General features: G+C 43.2%; 4 protein-coding genes across 4 annotated transcripts; 3 read left to right on the top strand and 1 right to left on the bottom strand.

Moving 5' to 3' along the window:
- Positions 1–24: 24 nt before the first annotated feature.
- Positions 25–1864, top strand: LOC135126650 (bestrophin-4-like). Its single transcript, XM_064052692.1, has 5 exons — positions 25–114; positions 159–269; positions 318–489; positions 537–1624; positions 1673–1864. The coding sequence occupies exons 1-5, from the start codon at positions 44–46 to the stop codon at positions 1824–1826; spliced, it is 1596 nt and encodes a 531-aa protein (XP_063908762.1). The 5' UTR covers positions 25–43; the 3' UTR covers positions 1827–1864.
- Positions 1823–3713, top strand: LOC135126656 (bestrophin-2-like). Its single transcript, XM_064052705.1, has 7 exons — positions 1823–1977; positions 2027–2134; positions 2208–2379; positions 2430–2632; positions 2681–3287; positions 3337–3465; positions 3512–3713. The coding sequence occupies exons 1-7, from the start codon at positions 1907–1909 to the stop codon at positions 3671–3673; spliced, it is 1452 nt and encodes a 483-aa protein (XP_063908775.1). The 5' UTR covers positions 1823–1906; the 3' UTR covers positions 3674–3713.
- On the bottom strand, positions 3659–4209 carry LOC135126691 (uncharacterized). The gene is made up of 3 exons (XM_064052768.1): positions 4098–4209; positions 3968–4049; positions 3659–3921 (listed from the first exon to the last, which is right to left on the bottom strand). Exons 1-3 carry the CDS (start codon positions 4104–4106, stop codon positions 3788–3790), a joined length of 225 nt encoding a protein of 74 aa, XP_063908838.1. The 5' UTR covers positions 4107–4209; the 3' UTR covers positions 3659–3787.
- Positions 4210–4441: 232 nt separating this feature from the next.
- Positions 4442–12977, top strand: LOC135126625 (ectopic P granules protein 5 homolog). Its single transcript, XM_064052666.1, has 13 exons — positions 4442–4788; positions 4835–5348; positions 5793–6052; positions 6101–8560; positions 8610–8938; positions 8978–9101; positions 9152–9462; positions 9585–9893; positions 9938–10283; positions 10330–11609; positions 11660–12090; positions 12136–12559; positions 12603–12977. Exons 1-13 carry the CDS (start codon positions 4756–4758, stop codon positions 12910–12912), a joined length of 7131 nt encoding a protein of 2376 aa, XP_063908736.1. The 5' UTR covers positions 4442–4755; the 3' UTR covers positions 12913–12977.
- The last annotated feature ends 1888 nt before the right edge of the window (positions 12978–14865 follow it).

Below are 14865 nucleotides of genomic sequence, written 5' to 3'. Positions count from 1 at the left end.
GGCGATAACAACTGTGATTCGCTAATGTTTGGAATGATTCAAAATGACTGTGACTTACACGAGAGAAGTAGCGACTTGCCGCGGTTTGTCCCGGTTCCTCACGCTTCTACTAAGGTAAGAAATGACATCTTGCGGGCGCTATTAAAACGAAATTTTAGATGGAGAGGCAGCATTTACAAACTCGTATACTGGGAGCTAGTGTTCTTCTTAGTTATTTACTACTTGCTAAACATAGTCTACCGATGCCTCTTAGATAAAACCGGGAAAGAGTGAGTAATCGTCGGGAAGTGACATCATACTATATTATAGTCCCTCAGGTGGTTCGAAGACATAGTCAAATACTGCAACGCTAGCACAAACTACATCCCTTTGTCGTTCGTCTTGGGGTTCTACGTTTCCATAGTGATGGCCCGGTGGTGGAACCAATACCTTTCCATCCCTTTCCCAGACGCTCTAGCCGTCTACGTAAGCGCAACCATCCACGGACACGTACGTAACTCAAACCAACTCCGACACAAATAACCACCTTTAAACAGGACGAACGAGGGCGAGTTATGCGCAGAACCATCATGCGTTACGTCTGCCTTTGCGTCACCATGCTCTTCACCAATATATCACCCAAAGTGAAAAAACGCTTCCCCAACCTCGATCATTTCGTTAAAGCAGGGTTGATGGAAGAAAGCGAGAAACGGGTGATCCAAGAACTGAATCAACAATTCCCCGCGTACTCCAAACACTGGTTGCCACTAGTGTGGGCTTCCAGTATTATAACACGAGCTAGGAAAGAAGGCCGGATTAGGGACGATTTTGCGGTGAAGACAATCCTAGACGAAATAAATAAGTTTCGGGGGAAATGTGGTATCTTGATTACGTATGACCGGATAAGTATACCTTTAGTGTATACACAGGTCGTTACTTTAGCCGTGTACACGTATTTTCTGACGGCTTTGCTCGGGCGTCAGAATGTAGAAGGACATGGTTACGTTATTGATTTATACTTCCCTATTTTCACGCTTTTGCAGTTTTTCTTTTACATGGGGTGGTTAAAAGTGGCCGAGACTTTGATTAACCCGTTTGGGGATGACGATGACGACTTTGAACTAAACTGGATGGTTGACAGGAACTTGCAAATTTCGTACTTGATTGTTGACGAAATGCACCATGAGCACCCCGAGTTGATTAGAGATCAGTACTGGGATGAGGTACTACCAACTGAGTTGCCATACACTGAAGAAACTCAAAAGGAAATGCACCCTTTACCGTCGACTGCTAATATAATATCCAAGTACGAAGACGATCTAATCGGGACGTCCATGTTCCGAATCAACGACTTGAATAGCGTCAAGGGTTCGCAGTACTCTCTCGCGGGTTCACCCAGTACCCTCCGCACCCGAACTAACTCCGTTACTAGTCTTCTACGCAAGTTTATGCGGAGTGAGAGCATGTCCAATGACCCAGAACAAGAAATGTTGAAGAAAATTCCGCAACGAAGACTCGAAGAAGTCATCGAAGAGGTGGACGAGCAGCTCACGATGATGTCTATGCGCGACGAACCTCCCAAACCGTCAGTCAGAGATATTTTTAGTCACGTTTCTAAACCCATTGATATTCCGTCGCCTGTCAGGTATCTCGATAGCGATAAATGGATCAAAAAATGACTTTGTGTTTACAGAACTGATAACGACGACCCCCTCTCTTTCGAAGCTCTCAGACAAAGACGGGAAGAGGATAGATTACGAAGGATTAAGACGAATTTGACGCGGTATCTCGAAAGTAAGGACGCCCCACCGTCTCCACACGGTAGCGTATCGGGTGATAAATCATAGTTTGTAAAATTATCGAACAGTGATAAAGTTTCTGATAACGTTTGTGTTTTATTACGTCAACCTCCGCGCTATTGTCGAAAATGACTGTAACGTATACAAGCGAAGTGACCACGTGTCGAGGTTTTTCGACTTTTCTCAAACTCCTAGCAAGGTACCTAGGTCAGTACTGATCGTACTGCTGCTAAAGTACTCTTTCGTAGATGGCGCGGCAGCATTTACAAGCTCGTGTGGGTGGACCTTCTTTGCTTCCTGATTTTGTACTATGCGATCAAAATTTGCTACACCTATATCCCTGAAGCAAACCAACGGTAAGTAAGGTCGAAACGTTTCCGAGTTTTTACTAAGTTGACGTAAATATCTCAAAATAACGCAATTTTTAAGTGACTTCGAAAAAGTCATCATGTACTGCGACAAGTACACCAATTTGGTACCTCTGAGCTTCATTCTGGGTTTTTATGTGAGTGTGGTCATGACCAGGTGGTGGAGCCAGTACTGTTCCATCCCATTCCCCGATAACTTAGCCATTATAGTGGGTGCTAGTGTCAAAGGCCAGGTTGGTACCAAAATGTCAAAAATCACTCATTCAAATGTCGCATTTTCTAGAACGAAAGGGCAAAAATTGTCAGACGCACCATAGTTCGTTACATTTGTGCCACTTTCACGATTACTCTGACGATGTTATCGCCTCGAGTGAAGAAACGTTTTCCAACCCTCGACCACTTCGTAGGCGCCGGTCTTTTGACAAAAGATGAAGTTAAAATATTCAACGACTTGGACAACGAATTCCCTAGTTATTCCAAATATTGGTACTATTTGTCCACCGCGTCGTCCCGATTTAGTTATTGAATTTCTAGGCTTCCGTTAGCATGGGCGGCCAATATTGTCACCCGTGGACGTCACGAGGGTCTAGTGCGTGATGACGTTTCGGTGAAGACAATACTCGAAGAGTTAAACATCTTCAGGAGCAAGTGTGGCGGAATGCTCGATTATGACTGGATTAGCGTACCTTTGGTCTACACTCAAGTTGTTACACTCGTGGTTTATTTATACTTTATAGTCACAGCTATCGGAAAACAGTACATTCCACTCAAAGGGGACGAAGATATGATAGATTTGTACTTCCCTTTTTTTCTAGTTATTGAGTTTGTGTTTTACATGGGTTGGTTAAAAGTGGCAGAGGTTTTAATCAACCCTTATGGTGACGACGACGACGATTTTGAAGTCGTGTGGATGATAGATCGTCACCTTCAAGTTTGTTATTTATTGGTGGATAAAATCCATCAAGAACACCCTCAACTAGTGAAGGACATCCACTGGACCGAGACTGCGCCAAATTCGCTGCCGTTTACTGTAGCGTCAAAAGAGTACATGCAAGAGTACCCCTTTCCTTCCACTATGAATATGAAGATAAAGAAATCTGAACAGGATTTAGTAATGCCAGTTGAAGAGTCTATATCGCAAGTAATACTTTTTCAGAAAATTGTTCACAAAAATGATGTTTTTGTTTAAGCCTGATGGGGTAAGACACCGCTCAGGGCCGTACTTATGGAGGTTGTATGGACGCATGAAGGGTCAAAATAACGGTATGACCAGTTTCCCCTTAACAAAAGTCAGCAGTTTTGACAATCACGACGGTGAAGTAAGTCAATCGCGATTTTGTGCACTCTAATCACGTAATTTTGAAGGTTGGCGACGACGTAAATTACTACGACGAAACCGTCCAACCTACTCAACCCCAGCCAGAGTCAGAATGCGAGGAATTCGAGCAACTCAAGCGCAAACGAATGGAAGAACGCCGCCAAAAAATTCTCGACTACATGAACATGACAAAGAAAGATAAAATGTAATATTGTAACACAATATAAATTAATATAGTTGTATAAAATAGCACAATAATTTCATTGCTATATCCATATCTTCATAATAAGCTGCAGGAGATGTATACGTGCGATAAGGGGAGATTATAACGTTTCAACGAATTCAGTCTGTTTTCCAGTTTTTTTGATAACATCTAGAATTTCCTCAGATGATAAAGTAGTTTTTACTTGTACTCTTTGCGCCGGCAAATCGATACTAATATCTTGAACACCCTTATCTAAAAATGTCCTTATCATCGTGTGCATAATGGAAAAATGACTCACCTTTTAACTTATTTAGGACTCTCTGGACAGCTCCTGAGCAGCCTTCACATGTCATTGCGACTTTGTAAATGTGCACTTGGGGCTACGGAAAATGAAATGAGGGGCGAAATTGGGGCAAGGGGGCACTTACCGACGACATATTTTCCTCCTGGGGAAAACGATAAAGTGAAATTCAAACGATCTGATAACTTCAATGTTGACACGTTTTTGACATAACTGATGCAGTGTGTCTACGACTTCTAGTGACTTTCAAGCTGATAGTAGTTCTCTTTTATATGTGAAATGAACTACTTGCACAAAAAAATTCAAAATATAATGCAACCATTGAAATATAAAGCGACAGCAATAATTTACTAGATGTAGACAAGCTTTGATCAAGTTTAAATCAATAAATGGATAATTTAAACTTAATTTGGATGTGATTTTTGGGGTATTAACACAACCACGTTGGTAATGATGAGTGTCATTGAAGTGTCGATTTCGAACGAAATTTTTGTTGTAGCCACTTGTTCGTGAACACGAGAAGAGTGCTAATTTATAAGTACAATATAAATGTATGAATAGTTTGTAGACAAAACTGGGTTTTCGTAGTAAGATTTGTAAACACATTCTTCCATATCAATAACATTATCAAGAATTTCACGCACGCGCACTCGTCCCGTTATGATGTAAATAAATGTCAGCTGATACTTTGTATTTACCATCTTATTTACAAAATTTGTTATGACTAATACCACGTAAGATAAAATACCTTCCACAAATTACCCGTTCAAACCAAAACAAGCAGCATGGAGGCAGAGAAACCCAAACCAAAAACTAAGGTTAGGAATCCACACTTACCACCCCATACTAACAACAATTTTCCAGAAAAAACGCGAGAAAGCCGAAATTAAACAAACCCCACCCACTACAGACCAAGTAACGGAAGTGAAAAACGCCGATAAAGACATTGATAGCTGTGAGGAAGCCGCCAAAGAAGAAACTGCGTCGCAGGTTTCAGACGGCGTAGAGGCGATTGAGGTTGTCGAGGAAGTTAGATCGGAACAAACCGAGCCCCCTACAGCTCCCGTTGAACCCCAACTTAGCGAATTTGACCGGCTGTTGAACCTAAACAGGAATTTGGCGTGTGAGATCAGCAACCAGCAACAGCAGGATAGTTTTGTGAACGCGGAAAAGAAAATCGATAATGGGGCGCAAAAAGCCGCCATTAAGCCGTATACGGAGTCGCAGCTGGCTGCGTTGTATACGAATAGTGAATTGGAGATGTTGGAGCAGTTCACTTCGCAGTATGTTGAGGCGGAATTGAAAGGACTGGCGGCAAAACAACATCCATTGTATGAGTTATTGGCGAGTTATTTACAAGTTAGGGGTAAAATTACAGGTAAAAGTTTTTGATTTTTACTTCAATGCCAAGTTGATAAAGTTGAAATTGTGACCAAAACAGTGACTTTGGGTTTTAAACTTTGACGTTTTGTCAGTGTCATTTTTATCGTCCCTATTTTGATATTCACGTTTGGTTGTTTTCATTGTAACTGCAGAAATTAATTGTTGATGTTATTTCATAATGTCTAAAACTGTTGTCAAATTTCTATTGGCCATGGTTTTTGTAACTTTTGCTCCTCATTTTGTCATCATTTTTTTCGCACTGATTTTCTTTAGAATTATCGTCTGTATTATTATTACTACAATAATTTTTTTGTATTGTTAATTGATTCCTTTCACTCTGGTATATTTATTATTTTTTTATTTATTATGTTATTTATTGTTGCTAAAAATGAGGAAGCAAAAAAAATATTTTATTACATTTTTTTTCTTTGGCCTTCAGGCAACAGCCTCGAACTGGACCAACTGCGCAAAGAATACCACGACCTCCAATCCATGCTATGGACCACCGACACCGCCACCGTGACTGGCAGAGGCGAATGCCTCGACGGCAGCAACGTCACAGCCACCCACTCATACCAAAAAGCCACATTCCACAGGTCCGTATTCCAGAGCATCGTCCGCATCTTGGGCCTAGTGCGAAAATTAACCTACGAGAACCACACCCTCTACGCTTACACAGCCGAAGATCTCCGGCTGCAGGTCCGTACCGCCCTTCTCGCCCGAAAACCCCTAACCGAACCGTTTCAGATCGAACTCTACATTCAAACCGCCATCCACAACTGCATGAACGTATCCCGACTGGATAAAGACGCCCCCGTGATTCTCTCCTTACAGAACGAACCGCTACACCTCAAACCGTACCTGTGCGAAATCCGGCTCTGCATATCCGTGATTTTTTCGTTCCAACGCAAGTTGATTCGAGATTCTCAATTTATCAAAGAGAGCCGTGAGTGGCTGAGTCGGTTAGTCGCAGTCTTGTTGCGATTATCCACCTACCAGGACCATTTGTTCATTTTGAACCATATACTGCGGTGTCCCCCAGGAGTCGGTTCATGGGCCGCGCCTTTCATCCAAACACCTCTGGATGAAAGAATTTCAGATTCGCCGTTTTCGTCGTACCAGATTAACCACGTTCTGTCGATTTTGACGATGATTTTGACACCAGTCAAGGAAAGGGAGCGCTTTTTGGAAGATATTTCGCAAAGTCGGGACACCCCGGGTGAGTCTTTGTGGATCGTGGTGGACTCCGAGGGCGAAGAAGACGACGAATCAGGCAGTTCGTTACGAGAGAACGACCTAGTGGCATTTTTAACACAGCTACCTTTGGAAAATCTCTTCAGGAACGTGCTTCTAGTCGATCGAAAAAACTTCGAAAATTGCTATGATTTTTCGAAAGTGACGCAACACCACATTTTGCGGTTTTTATCCTTCGGGACCGTTTTGCTCAAAATCATAGATAAAGGGCTGCGCACGTATGACCAGTCGCGCTATAACCAATTCTCGAAGCGTCTCAGTCGTATGATCCGTCACGTGGTGCAGTACGCTACGGACCAATGGGAACAGTTCCGGAAAGTCCCGAATTTTGACGATCCGGCGATGATGGAACGACTGCAAGTTGAATACGACGCGTTTTTCCTACGTGCCATCTACTACCTGTACACTTCGCAGAGGCTAGGGGCGTGGCAATTTCTGGCTGTGATACCGTATAACCTGATTACTATTAAAACCGCTTGGAAGATTTTTTATTTCTTGCACGATTCGGATTTGTGCGCCCAGGAGATTCTCAAGCCTGAGGATGACGTCGATTATAGGGAGAAACTTTGGCTGGGGGCGTTTCGGTCCCAGTTTGAAGACAAACTAGCGTCTTTGGCGGATGACGAGCTCTACTATCTTTTGAACACGTTTGCGAATATGGCGTTAGAACGAGAGAGTGAAGATCGCGATTTTATTGAAACGGCAACTAGAGATTTGTTGCAAGTGGGGTTTATCAGTAGGAGTACTCAAGAGATTTGTTCCAAGTCGGCGCGAACACTTTTGACACATATCACGTCCAAGCACCCACACTTGTTGTCAATGATTTTGAAAGAAGTTAAAGAGAATATAGAGACTGCTGGTCCTTTGGTACTATATTTGTACGAGGAACTACCTCTGACGATTTGGAGGATATCGGAAGACGACTTGGCGATAATAGCGTGGCTGCTTTCTAACAATATCGCTTGTAATGAAAGCAAACTGGCGCGGATGATTCTGTCGCGTCTCAACTGGGATATCTTACCTTACGACATGCATTGCGACGTAGCCTTATTAGTAGTGAAGGCTGCGGACCAAGAACCCGGGTACTTACAGTGGGCTTGGCAGACCATCCTGCGATTGAAGCTCCACATCAGCGATAAAGCCTTCACCGACATCAAACAAGTACTAGATCCAGATCACTACGACGTTATTATGAAAGGTATCCACCAACAGCAACCCTTGTCTAGCTTCGTCGCTGTTCTTATGACCTCCTGGGGTCACTTGATACCTTTAATCTGCGGCAACGGGCTCTCTCAACTCCTGTTTCTCCAAACCCACCAAAAACACGAAGCCGTGCTTTTCGCCCTCTACGTAATCGTCCCTTTATTCATTAACTCGCAAGAGTACATCATCAACAACGAACGTTTCCAGGAGATAATCTCAAATTTGATTAACGCGGATCGTGGGTACATATCCATGGCGAAGAGTTTGATAAGTGTGCAAAACACCGTGTTGCAACAATTCGGGAACATGATAGAAACCCAGATTGTCAATTTCGCGAAGTACGACTTGAGCAGTCCGCGCTGTTTGGTACGACTTTGGTTCAACACCATGGTGTCCATCCCGAACTGGAATCGAGATTCAGGGGTTATGTATCTACTAGACGTGATAGTGAGGGCTTCATTTTTTCACCAAGACGCGTTAGAAGTGGCTAATACTATCTTAAAAGAGCTGCTGCAGAGTAACGCGGCACAGGATCAAGGTGGTACGATTAGTTCCATAGTGAAGTGGGTATCGAATTCGAGTACCAGCCCGTGTTTGATTTCGGGCTCTCTGGCGACTTACACATGGCTCGCCTATCTGGTTATAGAACTAGAGTTTGAAGATCGCGAAAAACGAACGGGGTTGTGGCGGGAGCTACTTTTGCAGCTGAAGAACCAAAAAGGAAAAGTCAGTGTAGACGCGGCTCTCAAGGTAAGTGAGCGGTACCGAGAGACGGTTTAAGACATATAAAAAATTGCAGAAGGCCGCATCTATGTTAAAAGTGCCAGGGTTCACGTCGACGTACCTTTCTATCTATAGATGGGCCCAACAGGCTCTTGATTCCCCAATCGATCACCCTTTGTTGCCGCTATTGTGGCAGAAATTCTTCGTTTTGTACTTAACGCGTCTACCTTTGGCTAGTAGTACCGATGACGGGTGCGTAGGTGAAAAATTCTTCGACGGTTTGGTCAATTTTTCCTTCTTAAAACGCATTAAACGCAAACTACAAGAAACCCTCGATAGCTATAGCGAACTGATGAACACTGAAGAGGATCCTTCTAGGAAACAGTACCTAGAAACTTGTGTCAAGTACGTTGCGACTATCAGATTTACCATTTCTGTCTTTAGTTTGTTTAAAGCTTTCAATGCGTGGTTGGAGGAACCAAGATTGCAAAAAGGGAATCTTCATTTATCGTCTTTGCCTCCTCTGTATCTACCCAATCTTCTGGCTTTCATCATCCAAGGCAGCAGTGTATGTATTCGGGGTACCCTTCGGGTCAACAATTGTCAGTACTGTTTTAGACCCCTTGGTACGAATACGCAGACTATGATCGGATAAAATCCGAGCAATCCGAGTGTGTCCGAATTTGGCAAGCTTCCAACTTCCGCCACAAAAGCAACATTAATAAACCGCTACTCAATCCGGGGAAGTCCATGGAGAGTTCCGACCCCGTCGAACGCATCCTGCGCCGTCTGACGGTATACGAAACCCCCAAAGATCCTCCTCCAATCAAAAATCACGCCCCTATCGTTCCCGTCATTGATTTCAGCAGCAAGGAGGCGATGTTCAACTCTTTGGATCAGTGTTTCAAGACTTTGAAGCAGTTTGCTCAGTAAGTTTCACTCAGATGATGCCGGTTCTAGTCTTATTATCGTTGCACTAGAATCGGCACTACGTTATGCGTGCGTGACAATTCAAATTTACCGCCACAAAAAATGTATGGTTATTTTCTAGTAATCAAACTTTAAAAGTTTCGGAACACAAAGCGCTGGATTGTTCATACCAAGAATTAATACCTCAGTTGTACCGTTCCGTTTTGAACAAAGTCAGCAAAAAGGTTCCTTGTAAAGGCCGGAACGAAACGGTCAACTGTTCAGGGGCGGCTCTTATTGTTCTCGAGATGCAAGAAGCCAGAGTGAACGAGAGGATTGACCATCAAATACAGACGAATAGGAATGCGTATGAGTCACTTCTAGCGAAGTCGTTGCAAGCCCCAGCTAGCGCTCTCTGTACGGCGTCTGTCACCATACAACAAGCGATAAAGTAGGTTTAAGTAAAGAGGTGACTTAAGTCTATAGTGGTTTTAGGGTTTTGCAGGCCCAAGTTCGATGTAATCCGGCGTGTGCGGAACTCGGAAGCGACCTATTTTATCACATTTTGTCTTTGGTTAATGACGAAACGGGTGCCTATTTACCTACAAAGACACTGTTCGCTTCAAGTTTGGAGAAGTTGGGTCAGTCGCATATTTGTGGGGTGGAGTTCGAAATGCCCCGACTTTTGGAACGAATACTTAAGGAACCCGCGCTAGGAGGGTATTTAGCCCCTCACTTCTCCCCAAGTAACATAGGTACGGCGAACTTGCTTTATATGTACTCAACGATTTGTCAAGAAATTGGAAGTAACTATGACGTCGCATTCGCACTTCTGTCAAAGGTAGTAGTAGTGAAGTACTAGCGAGTTGTTAATGTTGTTTTTATAGTTTGAGATTGACAAGTGGTTGCGTTTAAAGGAACCAAGGTTGAGTCAAAGGGGTGAATACATCCAGTGCGTAATTAGAGCTTTGACGATGTTGGGGTACGAACCACCCGTCGAATCTTTAATGTTGCACGGACTCTACCGAAAGCACTTACTAACGGTGTTTGAATTCCAATTCCCGGAACACTACGGAGAAATTTTAATAAACCTGTTGAAAGCGAGTAATGGGAATGCTGACACTTCCCTTTTAGCCAAGAGTGTTTGGTTAGATACCATTAATTCTCTAGCGAGACCTGTGCAAATCAATTTTAAAAGCCCCTTGAAAGACCAGTTGAGGCAGTACGCCCAACATCAGAAGATGTTGCAGCATCAAGAGCTGCTCGAAACCGCGGAACTCTTCTCTAAGCACTTCACCCAAGAGCGACTGCAGTACGGTCTTTATGGCCTCTACCCGAAATGTCGGAACTATATCGACATTTTTGTCATTCTTCTCGGGATGACGGGTCACGGGCTCATCACCAGTAGCCTGAACACCCATCAAGGTCTACTCGGTGACGAACTCTCCCGGAAAATCTGGCCTTACTTAGTCAACATGTTCGCCCCATGGATCATCCCGTATTCCATGCAGAACTTGAAAGACAACATGGCTTCCTGGATCCAGCAGCTAGCCGACGACCGTTCCATCCTCCTCCCTTGGATCCCCTCCGATAGTCCTCTCGCCCAAAAAATCATCCGAGTGTTTTACGAATGCGTGCAGTTCCTCATTTACACGTTACCCGCTTGCGGCAACATCCTGTCCTTCATTTGGCAATGGTACGTAACGGGTTTCGCCCACAGTGCCGTCAAAGACCACATTCTGGGACCCATCCACCACACGTTTTTGGCATTCCCATGGGAGCACTTCTGGCCTTCGCTGACCGATTTGGAGTTCATGCTGCGGGTGATCGACCAGTACTTGCCCGAGTGTCATTCGTTCCTAGGCCACATTTTCATATCAGTGCCTTGGTCGGCCTGGATGACCAACTTCAAGGTGTCCCCACCCCAGGTGAAAAGCCGGGTTCACCTGTGTTTCCTCAACCTATTGGTGAAGCTGTCGAACGAGCCCAACGTGCGCAATAAGTATGCGGAGAAGGCCAAGTCGTTGCTGGTGGAAGCCGAAGGGTTCGAATGGGGAGTTATCGAACCGGTAGTGTTCCAACACGTTATGGATTGGTACGTTCTGAGCTGTGATCCCGTTGTGATTTTCAAGAGTGACCCTCTTGATCTCGACTTTAGAGTTTTACAGTAAGTATCACAGGTTTGAGAGGGCGCAAACTTAGTTGTTGTTGTTGTAGCTTTCTTAAGACTGTTTCTGGCTATGACAAAGCGGTGGATAACCCTACCGCAGATAGTCTGACGAAAAGATTGATTTACGTGAAAAGCTACGTCAAACTGGTGTCAGTTTACGTGAATAGGCATAAGTCAGTCGTGACGACCAAAGAGAATGATATAAAGGCTGTGATAACCCAACAATTGACCCATTTGGATGGGGTCGTGCGAAGTTCAAACGAATTCAACGTGATTCTGAGGGAGGTGGTACAAATTGTGAATATACAAAACGTGTGTCATTGCGCTTTGAAGTGTTTTGATTCGTGGGTACTTAATAAGAGTGGAGATGGGCTAGTGGTGAGGGGTCTACTTCAAGTTTTAGGTACGTCGATTGGAGATAGCGAGGCTCTTGGATTTTTACTAGAGTCCACGATTACTAGTTACTTCCAAAATAGCAGTAAGTTGACGCGGTTGAGCTCGTTCCGTTTAAGATCAGACTTAGTTTCCGGTACTTTCAACCCGTCGTGGTCGGAAGTGGGACAGCTTTTGACCATCACTGCTACGAAACAAACAGAACTCGAGCAAATCCTTCTAAACCGAGGCTACATTCTGACGTTGAACGCGCTGTTCATCCAGCGAATCGAAAAGTGCCACGATGCCGAAGGACTCCTTAACTTGTCGATCGGATGGGTCCAGAACCTAAAAATAGGTGGCGAAAACTCAGAGTCCAAAGTACCCTTACTCTGGTTTGGTATTCTCCGCCTAGCTCTTCTTCATTGCGAGAAAGACGAAGCCACAACTGGCATCATTTTACACAGATTCGCCAAAATTCTTCTCCAGTTGTCGGAAGACAAGGGTAGTTCCCGCTGGGGCAAGGGTTTGCTGAGTGCGATCGGGATCAGCAAACAGGATTCGATTTCTATAAAGTATTTGAGATGGTTTTGAGTTTTTCGATGGTTGTTTGTTCAGTTTTAGGTTCTTGTGTCGGGCGCTGGGAGGCTACATTTTGGCTCAGCTTCCAGAGATGAAGGGCGAGCCGCAGGTCGTGCGCAAAAGTGCGTACGCCCCGGCTAGAGTAGGTCAAGCGGGCGGGAACAACGAGTGTGCCAAGGTTCTGATGAGTCTGGGGTTCGGTCAGTCGCAGGGGAAGATCAAGGAGTGCGAGGAGCTAGCGCTTAATAAAATCCAAGATGCGGAAAATTCGATGCACAACGCTTCGAAGTTTTTAGAGCTCTTAGTGAAACAGTTTTATATGAAACCGTATCTGAAAACAGTATGATAAGCGTTGCTATGTTATAATTTTTATATATGTTGTAAGAATAATAATAGCTTTGAACAAGCAAATGAGTGTTTTAGTGGTCCTAAGTGTTAAAATTTGCTAGAAGAAGGTGAAATTGCCGGGGGTCTTTGCTAAGGAGGTTGAGCATCATGTACCCAAGTCGAAATTTGTTAAAATAGATAGCGTGGATTGGGGTTTGGTACGAGTGCCCCGGAATGCAATTTCGGTCGATTATCGGTGGGTCGATCGAGGGTCCGCGCAAGCTAACCGATTTACATTTGTAGAACATAATAGCAATTAAAAAGGTTAAATATGAGCGAGCCCGTCCGATCTTTCGGTTTGGTTCGTCCGTTCGAAACCCGTTTGCGAAAAAAGGAGCAAAAATATCAATTTGATATCAGCTTATTAGTACATGCCTGAAAACAACGGCCATTCATTTATTTCGCTTACTTTATTTTAATCGCCAGCAAATATATTTTAAGTTAAAAGCTTACGAAGCGACCGCCTATAAATAATTAAAAGAAAATAAAAACTGCGCTCTTTCTCTCATTAGAACATCTCGGTAGGGTCGTGATTTATACGCATTTGTCGTCGGCGGCGACCAATAAAAACGCAATTTTCGCACACTTTTCGCCGCGCATTGAGGCGGCGTTAAAGCGTGCACCGTACAGAGGCGGTAATTAACGCGGATAAAGCTCTCATTGCCGCACTCACAATGAGCAATCAAGGAGGGAATTTCGCCGGGACGGTGTAAAATCGATGCCTCCGAAACGGTCAACGAGACCAAAAAATAAACGGAGAAGAGCTGCCCCACTCGACAATACGATTAAAAGCTAGCAGCGTCGTTAAAAACTCAATGTGCCGGGCTGGCATCTATATTGTGGCCAATTACCCGATCAAGGTGTTCGGTCTTCGTCTAGAGGCCGGTGGGCTTCGTTAACCGACAGCTTCCACCGTATTGTGCATAGGCTTTGTGCTGAAACGGATGGGAGAACCATTCAGCATAGGAATCCGGACCATTGTCGGACAGGGGATGCGATTCGCCGAGAGGACGCTTTGTTTGCTGCTAGCGCAAGTGCTACATTGTTGTCGCGATCGAGGTCTGCGTTCGAGGATTGCTGATGGAGGAGAGAGTTTCAGAATTGGTAGCTTTCTGAGTTTCAAAAAGTCGGTTTAAAAGGCAAACGTTACTTAACAGGGATTTTTTTTTTATTTCCGTAGTCTTCCAGTAGTCTTCGTTTTTTTAAAAAGACAAAGGTTTTTAAGTGGTTTTATTAAAAATCCGTTGCTAAAAAGTTAAGTTAGTTAAAGTGAGAATGTCTCAAAATTCCCTTAGATGATACTACAATAGTAAAATGATGTTATTTTTGACGTTCTTTTGAAGTCAGGTCAGGTCAGGTCAAGCTAAATTATAAGTCTACAAGGTCATGATTTAAAAATTTATCTTATTTTTGATTTTGGATTGTAACTTTGACAAAAATATGATAACATAATCTAGGAATATGTAAAAAACTATGTCTACTAGAAACATATTCTAAGTATTTCTAAAAAAATATAATGAAATTTGTAAAAAATTATGTACCTACTTATATTATTAAGAAAGTCATTTTCTTGCCCCTGTAGGGTAGTGGTTCCGTAATTCATTTTGAGTCGAGGCGATAATCGTAGAAACAAAAATGTGGTTGAAATGTGACGTAAACACAACTACTTCTACATAAATTATAAATGTTGTTCTACAATTTTTGTTATGACAATGTCTATATATTAAAATGAAAATATTATTGTATTAGTAGGACTTAAATAAATTAGGTAAATAAAATAATGTTTTTATTTAAAAATAAAGTTAATTGAAGCTCGTATAAATTGTTCTAAAATAAAAGTATATCACTAAAGCACAAGTAAGTTAAGTAACTTTGCCTCACGAAGCACATTTTTAACAAATATTTATTTCAT

This window comes from Zophobas morio, unplaced genomic scaffold, assembly GCF_036711695.1.
Source record: "Zophobas morio isolate AGI-343-1 ecotype UQ-CSIRO unplaced genomic scaffold, CSIRO_AGI_Zmor_V1 ptg000002l, whole genome shotgun sequence".
Lineage (NCBI taxonomy): Eukaryota > Metazoa > Arthropoda > Insecta > Coleoptera > Tenebrionidae > Zophobas > Zophobas morio.
The sequence above is the reverse complement of the archived record's forward strand: the minus strand, read 5'-3'. Positions and strand labels throughout refer to the sequence as shown.